The following is a 26,904-nucleotide window of genomic DNA, read 5'->3' as shown; positions in this document are numbered from 1 at the left end:
ACTGCAAACCAGTCCCCTTGAAAACACAAAAAGCTAAACAAAATAAGCATGAAATAAAATTTGAAAGAAGTATGAAGGACATGACTGAGTATGTATTGTAGTTACTGCATCATCCTTAGGTTTCCACCACATCTCCTCTTGTAAAAGTATTTAATCATTCAATAATCTTACATAAAGAGCATTACATATTAAAATCATTAAGTCATTTGGGCTTGGAGTAGATGCGGCTTTATATTTAAACATTATAGTCACATCACAGCTTTCTGCTTTCTCCTTCATGTTTAATGATGCACGGTGTTTCTGTGACCACAGTGAGCTGTCTCTTTACATTCATTGCCCACTGCATATAAAATATTGATACAAACACACAGTAGCACATGCAGCTGCATTAAAATGAGAGTTTCAGGGTCTCCTGGAGTGGAGGAGACTCAACTGTGTTGATGAGGGGTCGGCCCTGGGTGGAAGAGCCTGTTGCCTCCATTGATTTCACCTCTGGCAAATGGTTCTGCTCTTGTTTGATTCATGTGGACATGAAGTCTAACTGACATGTGATACAATTTTATTACAACGAAATGAAATTTTCCCGATCCATATCCATCTGTCTTTGTACAGATTAGTCGATAACATTCGGTGGACACAGCAGGTGCATTTCAAATGATCACAGGGTGCATTTTTCAGGATCATCACTCATAATTAATAAAAGAGTAGAGAACAGTTCAGAGAAATTCATATTTCAGGTGCATAACTGAGCATAAATTTGCTGCAGGTAAAACTATTGCTAAAGTATGCACATGTTCACTACACTAAATGAATTCAGGGTTTCACAATTAGATCAAAAGTGCTTGTCATGAGTGCAACATGGCCTCGTCAGGTCTCTATCTCAGGAATTAGAGGGGGATCCCTGTCCCCTTCTTCACCAACTCTGAAAACAAACTGGCTACTTGTTTAGTGGTTTTTAGTTGATTAAATAATAAACACCAATCTTGTGGTTTTAGCTGAGGTCTTCAGAACTGGGAATGGGATGTCTCATGTGATGTATCCTCCAGGTAAGCTTACCAGTCTCTCCCCATACAGGCAAGTATTCATCCTGCTGGATGTCCAACATCAGCTCCAGGCCGTTGCCCATCCCACCCTTCATCGTCACCATGAGGGGTCGTCCATCTTGGCCTGAATTAAAGGTGTAGCACTTGCCATAGCGTGTGAATATCTGAAACACACAAAGAGACGAATACAGGGAGTTTAGAGCTACGTGGTCACAACAAGATGACCGGAGAGAAAATCTAAATCTCAGTTCTGATCCAGAAGTAAAATCTTGGTGTGTAGCTGTATGCGTTTAACCCTTGTGGGGTGGAGATAAAGGTAGTGCCAAGCAGGGGGTTGTTTCAAAAGCAGCTGAAAAGCACCTACAGTAACCCTGTTCTTGTTACGCTGTCAGCCGCAGACCTCAGAGGTCTTTGTGTTGAGATGCTGTTGACAAACGGAGTCCTCACCCCTCTCAGTGCTGCATGATACAGTATGTGCTCAAGTGATATGTCTTTTATTTCAGAGTCCCAACAACGACAACAACAACGACAGCTGGCATCAAAGTAAATCTGGCCAAAAGTGAAATGAAGTTCTTTTCTTTCAGTCAACATTTTAGAGAATGCAATGATTTCTGGTTTTAAATAAGAAGCAAGGATTATCACCTGAGTTAAAACAATTAGTCGAATAATCAATGAGTTGATTGACAGAAAAATAAACAGCAACTATTTTGATTTTTGATATCATTAATGACTGATTTTTCAAGCCAAAGTGCCAAACCTGCTTCTTACATGTGAGGATTTTCTGCATTTCTTCATCATACATTACAGTTAACTGAATATTTTTGTGTTTTGGACTGTTTGTCAGATAAAACAAGACATTTGAATACATCACCTTGGGCTCTGGGAAATTAAAATCAAATTTTCTTTTTGCTATTTTGTGACATTTTTATGGACCAAATGATTGATCAACAAATCAAGATCAAGCGATTATGAAAATAATGTTTTGTTGCAGTCCTAATCATCATCAAATCTCAGGCTGAAACTACCAATTATTTTCAAGATTTATTGACTGGTCCATAAAAATATCACAAAATAGTAAAAAATGCCAACCACATACCCAAGTTGACATGTATAAATGTCTTGTTTTGTCTGCCTAACAGTGTGAAATCCAAAAATATTCAGTTTGATATGATAAAAAACAAAACCAGCAATTGTTTTAGCTATACTCAAATGATCATTGAGACTCTTTTTCTCTCCCAACTGGATTCAAAGTATCTTGAAAAAGAAGGCCAGATCAAGCGAGCTCAACATGCTCTGGTTTGACTTTTATCTCCGCAGTATGACACAAACCTGCAGATGCAACTTGGAGTTCAATGAACATCAAATCCTAATGGTGCCTGCACCCAGATTACATTCCTGGAGTGTGTTCTGTCTGCACTCCACTGCTTTGGGTCTAGAAAAGCGCTTTACAAATAAAATGTATTATTAGTATCATTATTAGTCGATCAGGCATATACTGTGCATTAGCATCTGCTGGACAGCTACTAGAGAGCGGAGTAGGGAGCTGTGACCTATTGGCAAAGACCTGATTGCCCATGAACTAATGGATGTGTAATCGAATCATAGACATTAGAAAATGGAAAGCCATGGCCAGGATCCAAAATAAAATGTTCATCTACTTTGTTGTCAAGCCACATGATTGGGAGCCCTGTATCAAAGCACCCTAGCTCACAATTAACTTATTATTAACCTTCAACATTATGACATTCATATGAGGAAATGGTAAAAGGAAGTGGGGGAGGCGATCGTAGAGAAGGAATGACAAATAGGAGAAGGAAAGTAATCGCTGAAGTAAGTCTTCTCCATTTTTTTCTTCCACTCTTTGTCTAAATTCTGTTTTCGCAATGTACAATAGAGATGAGGCTTCATTGTAAGATAGCGGTACCAATAACAGCAACACAACAAAGATAGTTTTTTTGCTGAGACTGCCTAAAAATGTTGAAGCTTTATTTCTTGTGAATGTAGTGTGAGGACCTTGGGCACACACAAGGAGGCGTTTATTGTGAGTCAGACATTAGTAAGCACTTCATGACAAATTACTCAAATGTCGCAAACACCAGATGCACAGATCCAAAACCAAATTGCAGCCATGTCTCACAAAGGAAAAGTTGTGAATCCTTTTCAGTGAAGCGTGTGCGGAAAGACCTGGAGCGTGGATCACGATGGATTGCCTCCAAGGGCGCGGTTGTGTAGGAGCTTTTAAGACACAAAGTGGTGAAATGTAATAAAAAAAAGCCTTCTGATACTCGGACACAATATGAGAGGTGACCTTTCAAGTGCACAAGTGGCAAAACTGAGTCAAAACAGCGCCTGCAACGCCCGCCTATGTGCAGTGACTCCAGAGCAGGATACAAACATCAATAAAAGACCCCTGAAATCCATCTCAGTCCTGGAGTCGCCTCTCGCCATAATCAGATCACTGTTTGTCATTACTCTTTGGAATATAAGGCAGGGAATCCTTATGATATCAGCCGCACAAAATATCTGACGATAAGAATGAGCAAAACCTGCAGAGAAAAAAAAGGTCTTTGCTTTTAGTCTGAGACTTTTATGAGCACAGATTTCCCCCTGTGAGACCCTGCAACAGCCAAGTTATACTTAAAAATCTAAAACCAACCAGTTTGTTAGGACAATTTCTTTCCAAAGTTTTACCCGTTTACAGCTTATCAAGACTGATTCTTTTTAGCAGACAAGTTTGAACATTCAGAGAAAGAGGCTGCCACTGAAAAGAGAAAAGCATTTGGCAGATACTCATCAAGATAAGTGATAAGATTGTTCGTGATTGTGTAGAAGCGTGCACACACATTTGTAGGAGAATATGAATGAGCGTGCTTACATGGGGAGAGTGTGTGTACAGTATTTGCGTGCACGTGTATAGCCGCCCTTGCTTGCCATCTGTGTGTATGTGTTGATAATGTGGTGATTGACTACAGGAGGCCTGTAGTCAGAGTTGCTGTGGTAACCAGGAGATTGTGCTGGCTGCATTGAGTGAAGAGCAGCAGCAGTGGGTGCCTGTGGTGACCTTGGGGAGTCGGGATCTTCATTGTGTTCTGTAGCTCTGAGGTTTGAGCTCAGTCTCAACATGCTTCTTCATGTCTCTGTATCGAACGGCCTGTCGAGCTTACTCAGTGTTGTCGACAGTGTTTGTGCAGCGTAAAATCCCCCAAATTCATCCTAACAATTCAGCAGGAGCTATGTGTTATTTTGGAAAAGTGCAACCAGAGGCAGAAACCCCAACATCACAAAAACAAAACCTTAATATTAAGTAAATTAATGAATTCCAAATTAAGTGGAGCAATCTGGGAAGTATTAAAATCCTCTACACAGTGATAGTAAATATTTGAAACTTGTTGCTCAAATACATTTATTGCATTAGGGGTGAGCAAATATTTGTGATGTCTAAGCAGCTTTTCTGAGGAGATAAATCTGGTATTGCATTTGCTTGACACTGAGCCCTTCACATTGCATTGAAAATGAAAACCACGGCATCGTCTTAACTTGTAAACACAGAAATTAAACATTTAAATCGACCCCACCTGTGAGGAAAAACACTGAGAGAGACATCACCCACTCCCGTTCTCGCAGGGTGTAGAAATGTCACTGTCTCTCTCTTTGATAAATAATTCACAGACAGACAGCCCGAGACTGTTGAGATGGCCCTCGGCTATCCTTCACATGACAATGTGACAAGGATGCACAAGCTGTTCCCTAAAGTTGCCAGGGAACCACTTTCCCCCCCTCTCCATCAGAGCTGAGCTCAAAGGTGCAATGTGTTATGACAGTTACAAAAACACACACCTATAAAAGATTGTCTGGGTTTTACTTGGCACCGAATCAACTCAGCTAAAAATAGGATTTGCTGATATTCTCACTGTGTTATAATAATAATTTATTTATGGCCAATAAATACAAAAAATAAAGAGTGGATAATGAAGTGTGGCAATTTATTTTACTGGTGTATCAAACACAACACATACCACTGATTCAAACCAACACTTTTAAACAAGCCTCAGCAAAAACAGAACATAACTGTGAGCTTCTCAAATCTCTCAAAAACAATCTCTCCTCAAGGTCGATTTAGACGTTTTTTTTGGGCTTTCATGCACATCACATAGTCATCATCAGCAGATGAGAATCCAGACAAGCTACTAAATGGACCTTGAGGTGAGACTGTTTTGTCAACCGCTGTTTTCAAGGTCAAGAATGAATTTTGAACCTCAACATTTAAGGCAATATGGATGAGAAGTCCTTGAGGTGCTAGGAATCATGGAAAGTTTCAACAACTACGGTTCCATGGCAACTGCACAAACTCAATCTGCTGATGAGGGCCATGTGATACGGTCAAGAGCTCCACAAGAGCTACTAAATGGACCTTGAAGTGCGATTGTTTTGTCACTTTTGTCATTATATTGTACATATTGTCAGAGAGTTAAATGTGTAGGTAGAGAGAGCTGAAAGCTTACTGTGAGTGCCATTGTTAAATAAAATAAATGATGTATGACTACACTGCTATATGGACTAATTATGCTACTGCTAGATAAAATAGTATTAGTATTGTTAAATCTGCAGTGATCAATATTTTTATGTGTAATCTGAAATCTGTCACTCGTACTGATGACGTCCTCTCAGCTCTACAGAGTTATTATTAGCGTCTTTCAGCTCATTGTTTTGGTTTTACGGGCTGCAGCGTTACTGTTTTAGTTAACTCTCACTGCTCTCATGAACATCGTTTCCAGACAGAACAGGCAGCCATTTTCAGTGAAAAAGCTGTGATAAACTTTCTGTACACTACCTAACCAGCACCAAACAATAGACTGACAAAGTTAGCAACTAGCTGGTGAAGCTAAACATACAGATATTTCCCTCAGGAGTTGGTGGAGAGCAAAACTGAATATTTGATTCGTCAGATGGCCAGAAACGTGACATCAAATGAACGGTAATGTTGCTTTGTGTCAGCTGGATGTGTAAATAGGCAACTGTTTCCTCGTTCGCCATGGCAACATTATAAGGTGATGTCAATGTTGTGTTTACAGCTTGTAGTGCTGCCCCAAAATGGCAAAAACATCAATTAATGCAGGTTTAAGCAACTTTGCAAATTTGCAAGTCTAGAGGAAGCTAGCAACACTTGATATTAACTGGAAAATACACGAAGGAAATACAGAGAGTAAATACACCTTCAGTTGGACTTCCCAGTAAGATTTAAGAAAACTCGGTGAAAAGCTGTAAATCAATAGGGTGCACAGGCACAGGACAGAGGCTGACTGCATGTTCTCGAATGGATTTTGCAACTGAAATCAATGTCTGAGACCTGCGAGCGAGGAGAGGCCTGCCTGACGGGAACTAAGCATGTGTGTTGCTAAAGCACGGATAAAAAAGGACAAGAGAAGCCACACGGAGGGAGGGATGGACTGGTGAGGCCAGAGTTTGAAGAGAGATCTGGCAACATGGGGGGGGATTCCTGTACAAATTCAATACATCCTGAAACCCACTGTATGTAGACAGGCTCACCTTCCTCCTCCACCTCACTTCTCAAGTGTGACTGACTCTATTGGTCTGACTCATGCCGACAGCTCGTCTTGCCTGCCCTGAGGCCAAGTAGGGCGTCATCGATTATCTATGCACTAGCATATATCCCCAAAACTCAGACCTCTGCATTATGTTTATCTCTGAAATAGGTTGCTGTTGCTGTTGGTCACCCTTTCAAAAGGCTCTGCACAACATGAAGCGTTCCTAAAAGATGTTGGTAGGAGGAAATGTGTTAGACTGTGATAACTTGTTTTGTGCTTCCAGAATTTGTGAGGAATCCCCTCCCTCATCTCTTTAATGCATTATTTGGGGATATGGTTTGATGAAGCAGAGACTGAGGGCTTCCACCAAGGCAAGCTGTTTCAACTGATGAATTTCCCTCAAAACATAAAATAACCCTCAGTCATGCCTGCTGCAAAGGGGCAAAAAAACAGATTTCCCAACATCAAACTGTGTTTCAAACACCAGAAGAAAATCTACTTAACTGAAAACAAATTTGGGTAATGAGGTGGGAGAGAAGAACGCTGGCTTTCACATTGTTCTCCAGGCGATGATGGAGTGCAATCAATGGGGCTGCAGTCTACCGATGAGGCCAACGCTACTGTTTTCCATCACTGTGTCGGGGAGCATTGTAAAGCATCGCTAAATGAATCAAAAGTCTTCATTAGGGGCAGATTGGTCTCTTGTGAGCACAGGATCGCACACACATTGATCCAGCAGTGACGGACGACAGAGGAGGGGCCCGTTCAGACCATATGGTGAACGCAAACGACTGCTGGGGTTTTTGGAATCATCTCCAATGAAACCATTTAACTTTTGATATTGTCTGCTGTGGAATTTGCAATCATAATTTTTCCAGTGTCTTTGTCTGTGGGTGAAATACTGAGACCAAATGAGTGAACGAGTGAGAGAGGGTAAAGAACAAAGAACAGATGCTTGTGAAAATAAAAATGCCATCCTACAATAAATGTGATAATGCAAATATCACACCAACACTTATTCCAGTGCTGTCAATTTAGGAATAACACAGCAACATTATGGTGATATATTGTGAGACAAAATCCAATTATGTAAGATAAATCACTGTAAACTGGCATAAGCATAAGTCCATACAGAAATATTATAGCAGCATTTATATGGAGAGAGCTTAGAGAGAGAGAGTTAATTGAACTACTCAGGCATGTTACTAAGAAACAGTGCAGAGGAATGCGCATTGTTTACAGCCTGGTGATTGCATGTGTTCAAAGCAAATTAATTATACAGCCAGTTGATATCTATCCGCTAAACACATAAAAGATACTGACAGGCAATTACTAACAGTTCACCTTCTGACTCAGCCTAGTAATTGAAAAAGCTGCATCCACCGCTAAAGGCTGCATCAACCTGTTGGGAGGGGGTGGGCGAGTTGAAACAAAGAACTGAACTTTGGCGACACACTCACGGTGCTGAAATTGCGCGGCCCGCAGAGCTCCCCCTGGTACCGACAGTACAACAGCATCTCCTCCAGCTGGTGTCCCAGCCGGTCCAGCAGCTGCCTCATGGACGGCTGGGACTCCCGCGGAGGGGGGAGAAAGTGGTTGAAGTCCAAAATCCGAGACAGCGGGGACCAGGGAGACTCTTCCCCCGCGCTCGCTCCACCGTCGCCCCGCAGAGGTGTGAGCGCCTCTCTCGCAGCGGGGGACACCTGCCAGTTCCTCCCAAAAAGTCCCAGCCACCTCCCCGCGCTGAATATGTCCGTCTTCTTCATGCGCCGCGGCAGCAGGAGGTTCTGGTTACAGATGGTGACGGCGGGGAAAACCAGTCGCTTGGCGTACACCATGTGCGCCTTGCTGTACACGGGCGAGGAGAGCAGGTACCGCACTCTGTTCGAGGACCAGGTGAAGAGCAGAGCCAACGCGGCCAGGAAAGCCAGCAGCCACGCGACTCTCCTCGGGTAGGACCCGCTGAGGAAGATGTGCCTCAAGCCGTGCAAGGTGGTGTGTTTCAAGAACAGCTTGCCGGCCTCGGCGAGGGAGCCCGGTCTCGGTTTCGATCCAGTTGAGTCGCACTGGCACATTTTGGCGGAAGGCTGGTGCGCGCTCTCAACATCGGTCCCGCTGTGGTCACAGTGAATGAGCCCAAACTCGCCTCTGCGCTCTCAGATGGCTGCTGTTTGTCAGAGACTTTGGAGAGAGAGGTGGGGGGAGAGAGAGAGAGAGTGAAGCGCACGCAGCTCTGCTCGGTCCTCTCAGGCTCTGAGCAGCAGCTTGTGGCGGTGATGGGGGAGTATTTTGTCAGTAGGAGCACAGCGCTCCCTGAGCTTGTCCGGGGGCCCAGCGAAGTTATTCAGCATGATTTCATGCGCTACTGTGCAGCAACAGGAGTCCAGGGGATTATTTCATCAAAATTACAAGCAGTTAGTCTCTGTAAATCTGAAGGAATGCTACAGAAACAATGGATTTAGTTACAATCACAGTCATATTGTAATTACACGTTCTGCTTGCCATCCTATCTTGATTTTCACTTTTCCATCTCACTACACACACACACACACACACACACACTCTCTCTTCAGAATATCCTCAGTGCTGTTTGCTGAATTAGATCATTGGCCTCAGAAGCTACAGAACATTTGTCTTCCTTTTCAAGCCTGTCACACACACACACACACACACACACACACACACACACACACACACACCTATAGGCACAAACACACCACACACATACAAGCTAATCCCTCCTGGCTCACAATTTGTATTCTTCCTCAAAATTGAACACCGCATTATAGGAGGTAATGCTGTAGAGACTATGGTGTCTTTCATTACTGTTCCACCAGTTGGATTTTAAATATTGCAGATCCAACGAACATTTTGGCGACACTCAGGCGCAGGCAAACTGGTCGACAGACCCGACTGTCAATTCTCTGATGTGCTTCAGTGAAAGATGTGAAATGTTAGGGGGGAAAACAAAAAGGTCAAGATGCTGCTGGTAAGTGAATGCAAATCATGTTGCACGTCTTTAAAGTATCTCCCGAAGTCCCGAAGAGCCTAACTTAGATCTAATGGGCTTTTTTTTACCCCGCGGTGCCCCATTTTGGCAGCTATGAGGGAAACCTGTTTCAGGCAGGCGACAGGGGCTTAAATGCACCATTGACGAAGCGTTTTTGCAAACACCATCTCTCTCTCGGGGGGCGTTGGTTAAGTGGTGGTTCATGCTTGGTTTGACATCATCAGACAGGGTTCCAATCCAGAGTAAAAGCTGGTCACCATGCATCCTGCTTCTCACTCTCTACACAGTGTGTATGTGTGTGTGTGTGTGTGTGTGTCTGTGGTTTATTGTGTGAGGTAAAAGAGGTGAGAGGGAAATGTTGTGAGAAGAGCAAGAGAGCATGAATGAGGTGTACTTAGTAAATCAAGTTTTCTTGTCTTGTGTTTCGCTCTTGTAAAGGATAAATCCGGTTTCTTGCAACTTGTGTAATTGCCTGGATCTGGGAACACGGCGACGTAACTACAAAAGTCAAGATCAATTGTCAAGTCAAGACAACACACAGCAGGATTTAAAAGGTGAAATTTCACTGCAAATTCAAGTCATTCTAACGCAATCGCCGTGATTAGTGGATTTGGTTTTGCGGTGACTTTGACCCAAGAATTTGCGCCGTTTAAAAACAGCAAGATATTGACATTACACCCAGTGCCAACATTTAAAAAAATTCTTGGTGCAATGGCAACTACGCCTTGATTAATGTTAAGATAAGATTATGGCAACAGCAAATAAACTATGGTTAGGCTTAGACAATAAACAACTTGGTTAAAGTTAGGGAAAGACTGTGGTTAGGTGAACGTTGATTGCGGGTCTGTGACGGGCGCTGACTCCGTTCATCCACCACCCTGATCTCCACACTGCCTCTCTATATTAAGGTCACACTGCTTCCTACATTGGTGTAATTCTTAGAGATACTGGGCAGCTGCAGTCCAGTCGATATCTCACCCACCCACAGACTACATGATAGTGCACATAGAGAGTCAACCACTACCAGGAACAGAAGAGGCAGTTTCTCTGTGTTTCTGGGAGCGTACAGGACACAGCCTGCTTACTCATACCTTTCACTCTCCCTCTGTTGCTGGCGACATACTGTAACACATGTCATAATGTCCCTCATGAGGACAGTCAAGTCTTCTGCTCGGGTGATTGCTCATGTTTTAACGGGTGAGGGTGCCATGGGGAATGGCTGCTCATCTGTGGGCCCACGATGGCTTCACAGTGAGATACCACATTCCCATATTCAAGAGTTGTACCACGGAAATCAAGATGTACTTGAGTGAATGCAGTTGCCATGTTCGCTTTGGGTCTAGAAAAGCTCTTTACAAATAAAATCTACTATTATTTATTTTAATATCACACACAGAAGGCTGCTGAAAGCGACAATACATCTTTTCTTTTTGATCCAGTACAAACAGGAGACTATCTGAAGTGTAAGAATAAACATTAAGGACGTGTAGAGATTATTTGTAATTTATATTTAAAAACTTGGTGGGCGGTGCATCAGAATACACCAGAGATGGATCCTGACATGTTTGACATTTAACAGCATTTGTTCTGCCCCATTTCCCCAGTCGGCTCATCAAGAGAGAGACTCATCGGTGGAGAGACTCTGTGCAACAAGTTAATCCGTCTGGGTGAAGGGATAATGATGTACTGGCTTGACAGAGAAACACAATCCCACAGCAAGTGTAACAACAGAATAACAAATGCCCGCTGCTCTGAAACTGCGGTTAAAGAGTTTCACTAATGAACCCATTAGGAAAGCAAACAGGGATATTCGTTAGGAGACCTTGGGCACATATCTTAAGTCTACTAATACCTAAGCATCCGAGACGTAAATAAATATTGTGTTAGATTGACTGGTTCCTAAAATAAACCATGAATTTACTAATGGATCAAGGGGGGACGCAGTTTCAAACACACCTTTCACTGACTCGATCAATTAAATATAAAAAAGGAATCCCATAAAAGAAGATGTTTTCTTGATTAGAACTGGGCAGAAAAATGCAGACTTTGGCTAAAAGACTATTGATTTTTCAGTGTTGTGTCTACTCCCATAGCAGAACTTTTGAGCCTATAAAACACCTGCTTACCTGAGTTCAGGCATCCAAAGGCTGTTGCCCTAAAGGGAAATACACATACGGCATTACTATAATCAGACAGCCCAATATTTATTTTAGAGTGTGAATCTCTCTCTTGCAAAGTAATTTCAACGATATTATTGGGACAAATCCTAGAGCTGTTACACATAAAGCTGATGGGGACTTTCATTAACACGTTGACAGGGTGCATGGATACATTTATGGACACATTTTGGAGTTCAGACCTGTCAACAGCACTGCTGTGAAACAAAAAGGGGTGTAATTATGGAAACGTTCTCAGTGCACAAATGTCAGTATCCATTGCAAACTGATGTCATGAATTTTCATCGCAGGCTATTAAACACCACAGAGTATTAGCTGCTTGATCGCTGGGAACTCATGTGAATAAGAGTAATCAGTAGCTGGGTTTTTTTTGGGGTGGATTTTTTGCTTTGACAGTTTCTCTAAATGAGAAAAAGACTTCAATTTCAATCAGTGAAGGCAGTGAAGCAGCGAAAGCTAAGCTTTAAAAGCCAACTGAAGATGAATGAAAAGACACCGACAAGCACAGAAAGTTAATAGCTGCCACTTGACGTTATATCTTATCAGTCATTTTAGCAAGCAAGACAGGATTACACCTTTTGGCATGCAGTGTGTGCCACGCTCAGGGCAGAATTACATGCTGTTTTTAATTTTTTTTTATTCACCACCCTTAGTATTCAAACTTGTGCTGCAAATTTAAAGTTGACGCACATCACAAAACTACATGCCTGATAGTTCTAACCTTTAATGTAGGTACATACATATGTAAGACTCCTCAGTCTCCTTTATTATTAGTGATAAGTTTGTTGCTTCTATGTATTTATCTATTTTATTTTCTCTTTTCACTAGCCTCATTTTTTCCCTTTTTCCAAGGTCTTCAGGGGTAAATGCACACATAATTAATTGAGTAATTGTCTGGGGAATAATATGTAAAATATTGTTGTGTATTGTATAAGCATAGGCAAGAGAGTTGCATATGTGGGGTATTCGTTTTTCTGCAGACACTTTAAATACTGTAGATGTAGTATATGTGTGCGTGCATATGTGTAGATTACTAGGGGTGCATTGGTGCACGCACATCTGTATGTATATTTGTATTTATCTGCATGTAGATAAAATAAGATATTGGTCAGACTTTCTTATATATCTTATCTTATCTATCTTATTCTTGGTGGGTGGTGGGGTAAGTGGGAGGGCTTTGGAGATTGGGTTGGGGCAGTTTGGGAAATGAATAAGAGAAACTATTTTGTTATGCATCTACCTGTGGAGATACTAAAACTCAATGAAGAAATAATCACATAAAAAGAGCTACACTACCGACCGGATGTGTCTGTGGATTGGAATTACAGCTAGTGAGATCACAAATCAATGAAAACATGGATTTTGTCATTAAATCTTAAATTCTTTATCTGAAAAGGGGGCGACAGGAGCGACATGAATTTCCTCTCTGGTGTTTGTGGTATTTTGGTCTGTGTGTGACTGCATGCACTGATGGCAGAGGTTTGTTTGCAAGAGCTCTGGGATGTCTAGGCACTCTGCAGTTAATCAAACTGTCATTCTTGGTCCGGATCGCGGTGGGGCTGGCCCGCCTGGGCCTTGACATGTGTGGAGTCAAACTACATGACACAAGGCGAGCAACGCAACCCAGCTCCCCTCCCCAACCTCTCTCCTTACCACCATCTCTTAAATTTACTTGGCTGTACAAACTCTACCTCCACATTACCTCCCTTCTCTCTGTTTACCCTCAATACTTGCAGTACAACCCCCCTGTCTGTCTGCGAGGGCATAAACACAATGCACTTCTCCTCGTCTTGCCAATTCTCAGTTGTGTGTCTTTTTTAAGTCAACCCTCCTCACACACACCTTTGTTCTCTACTCTGCCTCCCTCTTTCCTCCTCTCTTTCTGTGATCTCCGTATTCTCTCTGCCTCTCTTGGTTGCCGCTGTCTCTTCTCTGTCTCCCGCTGGGAATGTTTGACGCCAAGGCATCCACAAGGGAGCAGGCAAAGAGAGAGAGAGGGAGAGGGAGAGGGAGGGAGGTGGCGAAGGACAGAGCAAAGGAAGAGAAACAGGGTGGAGGCATGGGGAGCAGCAGCAGTCAGGGTCCTCTAGCTGCGGGGGCTGACAGAGGAGCAGGTGATGATTTACAGACACAATTTTGAGGATACTTGTGGACATTATCTGCTGTCACAAAGGCCACATTTCCAATAGCCTCTCAGTCTCCTGGGCTATATGGTTGAATTAAATACTGCATCAGGTAAGTGCCACTCTACTGTAAAAACAATATGAGAGATGAGAGTCGGTGGAAGTAGCTCAGGAGCTCACTGCATGCTTGTGAACACAGAGAGCTTCGAGTAGTGACATTGAAACAAAGCTGGATATTGAGTGACACTGTCAACAGCACTCTGAACATATAAACTATTAAGAGCCACACTGGATAAGTGCTGTGAATACATGTCCTTGAGTTTTAAACTATAACAATTTCATTTGACTGTTCTGAACACAGTAACTGAATATAGTAAGTGTATGAATGAGTACAACATGCTAAACTGCTAACATCCAGCCTTATAATAATTAAACAGTACAGTATAGCTCACAAGTTGTGAAAGGATAATGTAATACGGCGAATCTCTGTTTTTGGCTCTGATTCTACATCAAAACCTGTGAAACTGATATGTAAAGGAGGCACTCGTCATGAGGAGTACTACTGAGCCTATGAAAGTAGTTGCATAATGTATTCTTTGTTTTTGGCACTGGACCTGTACTACAGACTAAAAGTCAGGATATCTCGGCCTCTACTGCTTCAATTTCATCCATTCTTTGTCTTTGTAATCTGTCTCTTGTGGGTCTTATGGAAGTACAACTTTTCTGGAGTATCCCTTTATAACATTGTTACACAATGGAGAGAAAACTTTAAAGCTTGAAGGAAAGTTTGGTTTATTGCTAATATTGTTATACTTGTTAGAGTGTTTGGGGTTTATATTTTCACTGATTTAGAATAAGACTTTTCCAATGGGGTTTCATCATTAAGGTGTGGGTTGTAAATAATTGCTAATATGCAGAATCAGTCCCACGTCTTTAATGAGATATTTAATGTGATGTTCAATTATGTTTTTTTGTAGAAATGTTTAGCTTTAGTGCCAAAAGATATAAATGCAGTTTCAACGACTTTTCCATCCTGACAAGAGTGAAACAAAAACAGACTACTAGGATGTTTTTTGCACAAGAAATGGTCAGATTTGATGACACAGAATATCAGCACAAAGTATTGGACATGAGTGAGCTCAGTTTAAAAATATTAAAATTAGTATGAGTCTTTGAAAGTCCATGTTGACCCATTTTACAGTGATTGTACATTAGAGAAGCTATGGACGGTTTCAGGCACAGTGTGAAGCCTTTGAGCTGTTAAAACCAGCGTGTAAAGCACTGCCTAGGGAGACATATTGCTGTGTTGGAAACTATTAAAAAAAAATAAACTACAGTAATATTACTGTAGTGTCCATAAGCCAGCTTCAGAACAGATGTTTAAATACTGTGAATAGCTGGTCTGTGGTAACAATTCATTGGATACCAAGCTCCTAACATCACTGCGCTCTGGACAGGATGGTCTCAAAAGCCTCGTTTTTTTTTCATGTTGTGAACAGAGTGTGGCAGCACCACCATGTATGACACGTCAATGCATTAATCTGAAAATGGATTCAGGAGTCTTACTGTATGAGTACTGAGGCTGGATGGAGCAGGATTTATATTTACAGCCCAAGGGGCAGAAAGAGCATCCCAGCCTGCACAGGGAAACACGGGATGACACCGCTAATTCATCTTGGCAGCATCATGACAGCTGGGCTGGGGATGGTTTGAGGAAGGGGAAATGGTTCTGATGAATGACTTTCAGGAGTACGGCCGCTAGCTATAGCAAACAGTCTCCCAGTCCCCACAGGCCTGATGCCTCCTATTTGCCGCTCAGGGAGAAATGAATGAATGGCCCTTTGTGAAATAAATGGTCCCTTTCTGTCTGACATTTACAAATGAATCCTTCTAGTAAAACTAAATCCATCCATTTGTATTATTAGTTGTGGAGGTGAGTTTCCTGTGCTGGCACTCAACATTGTGTGGTTGTCATGTGCGCACACAACAGTGGTGATTTAAGAAATGTATAAATGTGGTGGCCAAAGGCTTTTTTGGATGCAATTAAGCATTCAAGCGCATTCATCATTCAAAAAAACTGAAAAATAAAAAAGATTTAAGTGATTTTTTTTTTGTAAATATGCTTTGCAAGAGTGAGATGGGTAAATTGATTCATGTCTGTGCGTTAAATATGGAACTGGATTCAAGATGTTTTTTGGTGGAGCTCCTTGCTGGACCTCTTTCTTGCTGAACAACAGCCAGGTGCAGTGACTGTCTGCAGCTTCCTGAAGTCTTGTTGTCCCAGTGAGGTTGCCAGGTTTGAGAGCTATACTAAAACCTGTGCAGTACTGGGCAGAGAGACAATATACTATATATAATATATATAATATCAAGAAGTAGCTCCAACAAGTAAATTCCCCTAAAATCAGGAATTACCGTTTTAAAATGTCTGTTTGTGTATTCATTAGACAAATGACATAAATTAATGTTAATTAATGTGCTTGCATGAGTATCTATGAACCTTAGTGAAAGCCAGGCTAACTGTTTCCGCCTGCTTCCAGTCTTTATGCTAAGCTAAGCTAACAGCATCTGGGCTCCAGCTCTGATCGGTAACTAACTTCTCATCTCATTCTTGTTAATATAAATGATATTGGCTCTGTATAAATTATATTGAAGAGCCAATATGATAACTTTCAGATAATAGAGGTAATGGCCATCCCTCTGGCTTTGCAATTAATGCACACATGTACGCCCTCCCACAAGCCGTGCACACACTAAAGTATGGAAGGACAAACGCAAAACACACACACTTGTACTGTAACAAATGTGCACTATTTCAAACCAACATCAAACTCAAATGGCAACAGTGTGAACAAAGTTTCCTCTCGTTCTGCAGATATATATCCTTTCAGTCTCGTTTGTTTCAAAAGAATTAAACCGCCTCGAGCACCACCACCCCCTTCCTGAGAGAGAAGTCTTACCCTTTCAACATATTACATTGAGTTTGCTTTTGATTTTTAAATTAGCATAAGTATGATCAAGAACTTCGAATCAGTGACATCCTGTCACGTAAATTCCATTCTCTAGGTCCCAGGTTTATCAGCTGTTATTAACCAGCTTATTCTAACAAATGGAATGAAACAATGAAACCAAACAATTATAATTTTTTTTGCCTGGCTGTATTGCTCTTATTTGAACTACTTCACCACAATTCATATATATGCAAATTCTGTGTTTGTTCTCCTTGTCCAGAAACTTGTTTTGCAACACATACACTGACAGCTTGTTAAACTGCTACGTCAGGTGGATGTCAGACACGCCGTGAAAGCAGGACTAACGAAGAGGGGTCGATGGTAGTCCGACTGGCTGACAACTCCCTCGGACAACTGACACGCACGCAAACACCCACATGCACACACACAGAGGAAGATCAGACCGATAGAAAGGATGAGACAGACAGCCCAAAGCCAGCTGCACAGTGGGTTGCACCTAAATGGATCTTTCATTTTGATTTCATTTTGGTCTGCAGTGTAATGGTCCCTCTGGAGATACATTTACTGAGAGCAGTATGATGGCTGATGTTGGCCATGAGTGTGTATGTGGGTGTGTAAGGTGTGTAGCAGACAGTTGCTAATTGCTGACATGATTTATTTGCCATTTTCTCCCTAATAACTCCTGGTCTGAAGCGGCCTGAACAATGATGTCCTGATATAAACCTGTGAATAGGGAAGGTGGGGGTTCAAATCAAAAGGACCTTCCTCCCCACCGATGTCTGTAATTCATTCGCCGTGTGCTACTTAGGCAGACGTTATTGGTGTTAAGATTTGCATCAGCTGTGCTTATTAGGTCGTGGCGCTGAATAATATAATCAGCCCCTCCTTTAGTATTGCCCAAAGGCAGCAGCACAAGACCCCCTGAGATTGACTCTGAGATTCTGGGATGAAACAACAACCACTCAATCAATAGAACTTCCACTAACATTAGCTCAGGGCAGGCCTGTTTACAATTTTGAGCTCATTTACATTTAAGGCAGTTTTCCACTGCTCTTATCCAGAGTGTCTCACAGTGACTGGGCAGATATGTGTTCAGAGTTTCAAATAACAATGTTTTTAGAGGACAACGTTTGCAGCGGTGGCTAAAGGCATGAAACCTGTGACATTTTAGTGTGGGACTGAGAGCAGAAAAGTTGACATACGTATGTTGAAAGAGTTACTGGGTGCTGTAATCACTCCTCCTGTCTATACTGGCTGTGAAGACATCCTTTTCTACTGAGACTTCACTGCAAAAGATAGGGGACAAATTCAAAGCCTTCTTTCCATACAAAAAAGCATTCTTAAGTTCAGCCAACGCAAATATGAAGCTTCAGCAGTCTGAGTCAGCCAAATGGAGCACAGACTTTAGTGGCCTAAAAAGTACTGTACTTGATACTATACTTCTACTGTATTACATTTTGGAGGCAAATATTGTACTTTTTACTCTACTATGTGTATTTGCACATGAACATAAACACATACATACATATAAACACACACATCTCGGATGAGGTAAGGCGTCCTGCTGATTCTACACTGCTACAAAGAACCACTCACTTCCACATGCAATCCTGCTCACCACGACAGACGCAGTCATCTATGAAACTCAGGAGAGGAGAGGCAAGACACACCAGTTCGCCACAAACACATACTAGCCTTTAGGCATCCTCCCCTACCACACGCACACACACACACACACACACACACACACACACCTCTTAAATACAAATTCTGTACAATTCCATGTTTTTGAAATAGGATGAGAATAGATTTTTTTTCAGCACAGACAGTCAGAAATATTTAATATAATAAAAAGGATTGGTACAACTCTGAAGGTCTGACTGCACATTCATGCACGCATGAGCACACATCCAGGCATGTGGAAACAAAGTTTGGGAGAAAGACACACAGAGTCACAAAGAGAGAGATAAAAAGAGAGAGAGAGAGATAACACTGAGCCAGAGTCCAGGGCTCTTAAAAAGGACACCACCTTTCTCCTTACAGCTCCTCTGACATCCATTCTGTCATCTGGAGCCAAACGTTTTATTTCATCTCTGATATAAAGTACAGGGGAGCAATCCTGTAGGAAGCCATTAAGGCCCTCTCATCAGCCTAATTAGCTACTAGTAAGTGGCTATTGGCCCTGTATAGGACACTTGTCATATGTCTTATTCATATATAATTGCTCCAACAAGACTGCAGTATCCCTCATTTTCACATCATTAGGGGTCATTTATCTTGGTCGGAGAGTAAAGCGAAAGTTCTGTCCTTTCATTTTTGCCACTTTAATGATTAATTAACATGTGTGTTATGAAACGTTGGCTGATATTTAAGAGACGTAGCAACGTATATGTGCAATTTAAATGACCCCGGCTTTATATCCCACTGGACTCATCTAAACAGGGAGTGACTGCTGCTGCACCTCTTGTCACCAACCTCCACAGAAGACTGATGAGAGATTTAATTAAAACGGCTGCATTTGACAACAACTGATCTGTCTCTCTGAGAGAGAGATAGGACACAGTGTCAGAGTGCCACAGTGTGTCTCCTACTGGACTGAAGTTCTCCATGGAGAGAAACAGTGTGGGATCTGAAGAGAGAGAGAGAGACAGAGAGAGATGGAGAGAAAAGAGAACGAGCGAGGGATGGGTTTCTGCCAAGGCCGTCCACAGTGAACAAACCTCAGCTCATGTTTGATTTGTAATATTTATTTTTTAATCCCCACAACACACAAATAGAGTTTAATCCCTTAGGAAAACTGTTCTTTCAAAAAATGCAACCACTGTGTTTCCACTGGCAGCAGCTCTGCTTCTACATGAGGCTTTAACTGGATGGCGGTCACTGCAGCTCAGAGGGTCTGATGTTGCACTGCAGTGGGAATCAAAGCGTTCTTTAGAGATGGGATTAAGTATATTTCTGAGTGATTTCTTGTAAACAAAAAGAAAAAAGAACAGCATGCAGCATCTCAGTGCCAAGAACTCCATGAAAGCCAGTTTGGGTTCTGAAATAATTGTAAAACACTGCCCCCTTGTGATCACTGTTTGATATAGTTGTGTGCCAGCAAGAGTGGAGTAATACAGGCTGGCAAGCAAAACCAATTGCTGGAAAGCCTTGAAAACAAAGTAGATGAGTATCAGAGGTACCAATTTCACTAATTAGATCATCCCTCTGTTTTAAATGGAGATGAAGAGAAGAGAGGCCTTCCTGTTATGCATTAGATATGATGCTATTTAATGTGAATGGACGCAAAATTACAAAATCTAATTCATTTTTTAAGCTCTGTATTCAGAATTGTGATAAAATGTAATTGTGATAAGCTAAAGCTATGCATAAAAGAGGACACCTCTGAACTTCTGATCTGAAAGCAGCTAATAATGGCCGAGAAGATGAGAGAAAGTCACAGACAGCTATCTGGATTTCAGTGTTACCATAAATATTTAATGGCCCTGTGCTGTCACCTCTCAGAGGGGAGGAGGCATTTCAGCGGTGCATCCTTTTTCCAAACTCACACAGGGTCAGGCATGGCAGGCGGAGAGAAACAACTGAGCCGACACATTAGACCGTGTTAACTAGTCAGCACAGATGCATGTGATTTCAGCAGTGCTTCTGAGCTGTTAGTGTCGCCTGATGGATCTGAACTTCATGCCAACTAATGAAAATGCAAGAATCTAACATAGCTCATTCTCCAAAGAACGCATTTGGCTTGCACAATGGAAAATAAAATAAATCACAAAACGACTACATGTTACAAACAGAGGCACAAAAATCTATTTCCATTTGAAGAAGTGACAGTTTAATTAGCCTAATTGCACAAGGTGTGGAGAAACTGTTGCTGCACGAATGACAAGAACAAATTGAGTTCAGCATAAACTCGATGTTGGCAGTGCTACATTCACTTAGTCTTTGTTCTGTGTTGGTGGAACACACATTCTGATCTACTGCGCTCTTTTTTTTTACGATCATTTATGAACATCTAATTTATCATGGCATATGCTTGAAGATAATTACATTACACTTTCCCAGATACAATCTCTTCCCAATGGCTGCTTAAAAGGAGTGCTGAACCATGACAAGTATTTACAGCTCAGAGCCAGATGGCGAGGCCAGCTCTGGCATTTCATTTTCCTTTCTCTGAAAATATTCCCTCTCAGTCTGTCTGCCTATCTGTCTGCTAGAGCCTGAGCGCGGGGTATGCAGACTGATGCTCTTGAGGAGACAGGAGAAGGGCGTAACCAGAGCCACTGGCTGATTCTGTTGACAATGCTGAGCTTGGGAGAAAGGCAAGCTGTAGCTAATGGGCTGGAGATGGAGCAGGAAGCAAGGATTTGGATCACCGCTCTGAGGGGGGCTCACATTCTGCTCTGGGACAGAATTGCTGCAACCTGAACCGTATATCTGCAGGACGTTAGCCAAGATTCCCTATTGACCCAGCCCGAAGCCAGAGCTCATCACAGTGTGCACACATACACAGACAGACACACAGAAACATACTTTCACATGCACAAACACCAGACCAGAGGATAGTGGTCAGAGAGACAGAGTGAGAGAGAGAAAGCCCCAGAGACTGAAAGAGACAGAAAGCAATCAATCAGCTCACCTCCCTTTCCCGCCACTCCTCAATACACCAACAATAGAGTCTGTGGGGCCATTAGTGGCTCTTTAGCAGATATAATAAACAGGCACTAGCAGGAGTTCAGCGTCCTCTGTACTGGGACCAGTGGTGCTGCCAATTGCCACATTATGCTAAATAAATATGCTCTATTGATTTGCTGTTCAGAAGAAAAGTGTAACAGAAATAAATTATGCATGCTGTTAAGTTAGTTAGCCTGCTCTATGGATATAACCAAGCCTTTCCTGTATGCCACAAGGGAATAGCTAACCTGTTAGCGATAATGCTAATCTCTCTTTGTGTCTGTGTATTACCAGTGTCTCATTTGTTTTCCCTTTTACTGGCAATTCCTTTTTTTGCTGTATCATTTCCTTAACTTACCTCATCTGTGTCTGCTTTAGTTTGTGATTTCCCAGAATGCCCTTTGATAACTCTCAGGGAATAGGCTTACTCTTGTTGCTTTTAATCAATAATGGGCACATTGGGGGTATAAGAATGATACACTGAGTTGTATCTACTGTATAGGTGCTGCACTCAAAAGAAAACATACTGTTTGGTTGCATCGCATCCGCCTACTACAGGTAGAAAAAAGCACTGCAGATTAGATGGATTTCAAAGCATTCAAAGATTGCCTTCATCTTTGATTTTGAAATGTAACAGCAAACATCATATATATCATGGTAACGTCACTACAGTTTATATCACCAAACAACACAATGGGCCCAGACATAGCTGTTTCTAAGTAGTGGTTAAGTGTCTTGGATGTTTTCCTTAAATAGCTGGTTATCAAACCTGTTGTTTTTCAAGGCGACACAGAACACATTTTACATTTGCTTTGAAAGCACAGCAACAAAACAGTGAGAAAGCATTGGTTTATAATGGCTGCATGGAGGTGCCTGCACTGAAGGAAAAAATAATGATTTTATTAGTGGGAGGCTGTAATGCAGAAGGGTTCAACGGCTAATTGGGCCTGACAAAGAAATGATCACTTGTCCCTTCTATTAGTCAGGTCTTTAGCCATACTGCATTAACAACTACACCCGAAAACTGTAGGTGTGCACACACTGTTTCACTCATAGTGTTTAATGCTCAACGTCTTTTTACAGACACTATCAGGTATTAACAGATAATAAACACATATGTAGCAAATAAGCTGCTTGTATCTTACTGATCAAAAAAAGCAGCATAAAGCATAACAGAAACAATATGGTTTGAGTGACGTGTAAGAAACAGGGAAAAACAATGTTTCACGACATATTCTAACACTATAATTAATTCTGTAATTGTTCATGATGGACTGCATGAAGAAAACTGGATACAGTTTACTGCTGATTTAAATGCAAGAATCTGTCACAGCTTCATCAAGGTGTGTAAGATGATAATGTGATCTAAGGAGCACCCAATCTAATTCAAAGTAAGACATTATGAAAGCAAGAGTGAGCTGCACCACGGCAGTTAACGTCTGTCACTGAGAAAAGCCTGGTCACTGCTTCACTCTCATGCTAATGAAATGGCAGACTGCACTGCACAGTACTTTGTCTTTTATCAACAGAGGATGACAGCTGGCCCTATTTCACCTCAAGGACATTGGCCATATACCCCATTTTTTTTCATTTATGATACTGATTGCCCGACCTGGGCATTTTTTTCAACCTTTGCCTGAGTGATAAACCTGAATAAAAATATGTAAGATCTATAGTCTGCTGTCAAAGCAACATTTTGCTGTCTCTTTTTGTGGTAATATAAAGTCCTGCTGCCTTTTTGTACCATGTGTCAACATGCACAGTGTATGGCCTCACAGTGACGGTTAATTTGTAAACTCAGAAATTGTGTTCAAGAGAATTCCTTCAAGCCAAAAGACCTCCATATTGCTATGATGGATGATGCAATGCTTCTATTTCACTGCAGGATCATTAATTTCATCCTGCTTGCACACACTGTACTTAGTAAATAAAGAGACTCTGATCTGCCCTGGTGCGATAATGTTCACTGCTCTTCTTTACATTTTCCTACATATTGCTTCTACATTTTCCTCATCCAAGGCCTTCATTTTACATGGCCCCATCACCTTCCTCAAACTCAGAGTCCTATGTTTTGGTTGACAGGATGCGGCTCTCTGCTTCAGAAGCTCCCAACCCCATAATGTCAGAGCTGCTTTCAGTGTTGATGCTGTGAAATCCCTCGTGAAAAATCACCTGTTTAGACAGGCTTTTAAGGTTTAATGTCATGTCAGTCTGTTTCCCTCTTCCTTGTGACATAAATAAATAAACGAGTTTATGACAACATTTTATGGAGTGCCGTGGTAGTTGAATGGTGACTGACAGCACATGCCACATAACTACAATGTCCAGCAGGTGTTGAATGTCATACTGACATAATGACATTTAAGGACCCACAACCAGTTAGTTTTTGGTCAAACGATTACTTAAATGATTCAATGATTATCAAAAAAGTGATAGAGATTGATGGACTAATCAATAAGCGACTAATAATTTAGGCACTATGTAATAAGTACTGATAAAAATAAATTGCACATTAACAAAGGCATCGTGTTTTCCGGTTAGTCTAAATGGGAATAGTGTCATGTACATGCATTTACACAACAACGTAATTGCAGCTCATGTAACTTTAGTACATCCATTAGCAGTCCTCACATACCTATCCATAACTGTGTAAAGGTCAGGCAAATCAATAGACCAATAGCTGGATATTGTCAACACTACTTGGTAATTCAGGACTCCACTCGTGTGCAGTCTGACACTCAAGGGAACACAAAGCAGCAGTCACAAAACCAGAAATACCAAAAATTCAGGAAGTATGTGTCTCGCAAGAGGCTGCCGTTAAGTTTCCTCTGGGAAACACACAGATTCCTTCAGTGCCTGTTTAATTCAGTAACAACAGCTGTATGCCAAGTATGCCACTTTAAGTAATGGAACCTGCTTTTATTATGTCTGCTCTCTTTTTATTTACAATGGAGTTTCATTAAAGCCGGCATGCTGACTTCGATTTTTTTATTTTATTTACAGCAATGGCTTGGGATTGTAAGTAAGTGAATTACCTCACAGCAATAAATAAACTCTTTCTTCCGAATCAGTGATTTCCCCCAAAGTTCTCACCAGTGAGGACGACAATCCTGGCATTACAGTTTAGTTTTTAGAATTATTAGGTTTTATTGGATGTCCTGATAGTTCATCACAATTAACCCAAACAGATGATACTCCTTCCAGCCTCCTCTCTAAATTCCTTTGGGCCACATTTCTATTTTAGATCCCCATGTGCAATATCACCAATCAATCAAAACTATCAAGTCTACCAGACGCATTTAAAATGCCCCTTGAATACATGAACGTGCACTGATGATTTCTAATTTAGAGTCTGCTGGTTCCCAAAAAGATCAAACATTTGAAACTTTGAATTTGAAAACATATTCCTCGCTGTGGGGTCTTGGTGTAACTTACCTCTCTGAAGTTCTCGGGGCCACACTCTAAACCTCTGAAGTTGCACTCCAGCAGCATTTCATCCATGCGGTGACGAGTGCGGTTATAGAACTCATCCAGGCTGAAGCGAGAGCCCGGCGGGCGGTCTGGCTCTGGAGCAAGCGGAAACCCCGGTGCCATGCCTTCTTCGAAGCCCAGCAGAGGGCCCATGAAAATCAAGTCGCTGTAGCTCATCTGAGACTTCCGAACAAAGTTGTAGTTACATATGGTGACAGCTGGAAAGGTCATGTTGTTGGCCACTTTTTCATCCAGCATGGTGATGCGATCATATTGGAGATAGTATATGATCCTGTCAGCTACCTGGAACAAGAAAGCGGACAGGGCCGTGGTGAAGACCACCGCCCACAAACCCTGGCGAAAACCAAACTTCTTGTGCTCCACAAACACATGGTTAGCGCCATGGAGCGAGCAACCGCTGAAGAAAGCAGCCAGGTCGTCCACCTCGCCGATGTTGTCCTCCTCATCATTGTAATCATCCACTTGGCTACACCCATCCAGGTAGTCCTGCGAGTCCCCGTCGCCGTAACCCTTCTTCACCCGCTTGTAGTGGTCGTCAAAACCATCTTTACCATATCCTCTGCCGGGCTCGTCGTCGGCAGAAAAAGAGATGGTGCACATGATCCGGACCGGCATGGTGGCGGGACGAGTAAGTTGATAATGCTTATAAATAAGAAAGTTACCTGAAGCCAGAAGTCCAGTCCTCAAACAATCAAAGAGTCCAAAAATCCTGAAGCAATGAAATCATTCAAGAGGAGATGTGGTGGTAAAGTTGGCTACTGATGCAAAACCATCAGTCAAAATGATCCTGGAATTCAGCAGTTAGACAATAAGAAACATCTAGAGTATGTGTAAGTGAGGTGTCAATCAAAGTACTGAAACAGTCAAAAAATCTTCTGAAGCAAAACGCAAAAGCTGAAAAGGAAACCACACACTCCGCTCCCCACCATTCACATCTACTCTGAGTTGAACTGTGATGCCTTGTCTGGGTTTGTCCTTGTGTCTCAGGGGCAGATCCATCCCTTAGAGCAATTTCGAAAGAGAGAAGAAGAAGAAGAAGATGATGAAGAAGAAGAAAAGGAGTAGGAGAAGGAGGAGGAGGAGGAGGAGGAGGAGAAAGAAGGTGAGGCCATGAGGAGTGTAGGACACAGAATACTCCCACAGGGCCGAGCTACAGGTCACTGTGCCGGGGCAGAGTTTCACCATTTACAGGAAAAAAAACCCAGGCTTGTCGCAGTGGGAGAGAGAAAATGTAACAGAACGGCAGCCAATGTACGGCAGCAGAAGCACTAAATAGGCTGTTTATTTCTGCTGATTTTACTGTTTGGCATGACCTCACTCCTCCCCCGAAAACACAATGATCTCAGCACAGTTGTGTAATCAAATGCAAATAATACTTAGGTGTTATTGAAATGACTACAGATGAGCAATTGGAAAAGATCCACACAGTGAATTATGCAATACAACCTTACATGCAATTGTTTTATTATAAGATCTGCTCTGCGATGAGTTGTAAAGTACAGGAAACAACACCGAAAATAAGATGTGTCACAGTGAGGAAGTATTGGGTTCATGTGTGATGCCTAATCAAGAAATAAGCTATAACAGACCAACCACCAAGGAGGAAAGTCAAGGAATTTAATCAAGACTTCCATTTGCTCATTGTTATTTCGATCTAATGGCTCATTTTACCAACACTCAAATCTCATTCAAATTACAAACCCTCCACATAGCTGCGAGCTGTTCTGTGGAAAGCAGATTAACTGAAACCAAATATGTACAAGTAGTGGAGAGGAAAAAAAACACATCTTAAATGGATCCTCTCATTATTGAATATGGAGATAAATGCAGATTCCCAGAGGTGGTGTTGGTTGAGATATGAAAAGGAAAT

General features: G+C 41.9%; 1 protein-coding gene across 2 annotated transcripts in view; it reads right to left on the bottom strand.

Annotated features, from left to right (window-relative positions):
* Positions 1–26,904, bottom strand: part of asic1b (acid-sensing (proton-gated) ion channel 1b) — a 132,608-nt gene that overhangs the window by 14,108 nt on the left and 91,596 nt on the right. Inside the window, exons 1-2 of one of the 2 annotated variants that reach the window (XM_070902246.1) lie at positions 24,978–25,649; positions 1,057–1,207 (exon numbers count right to left, since the gene is read on the bottom strand). In XM_070902246.1, the coding sequence (XP_070758347.1) occupies positions 1,057–1,207; positions 24,978–25,649 (823 nt within the window). Of the gene's footprint in view, positions 1–1,056; positions 1,208–24,977; positions 25,650–26,904 lie in introns of those variants that run through there. The other variant, XM_070902247.1, reaches the window with a different exon arrangement.

The sequence above is a fragment of the Enoplosus armatus genome, chromosome 3 (genome assembly GCF_043641665.1).
Source record: "Enoplosus armatus isolate fEnoArm2 chromosome 3, fEnoArm2.hap1, whole genome shotgun sequence".
Classification (NCBI taxonomy): Eukaryota; Metazoa; Chordata; class Actinopteri; order Centrarchiformes; family Enoplosidae; genus Enoplosus; species Enoplosus armatus.
This window is presented reverse-complemented; position numbering and strand designations above follow the sequence as displayed.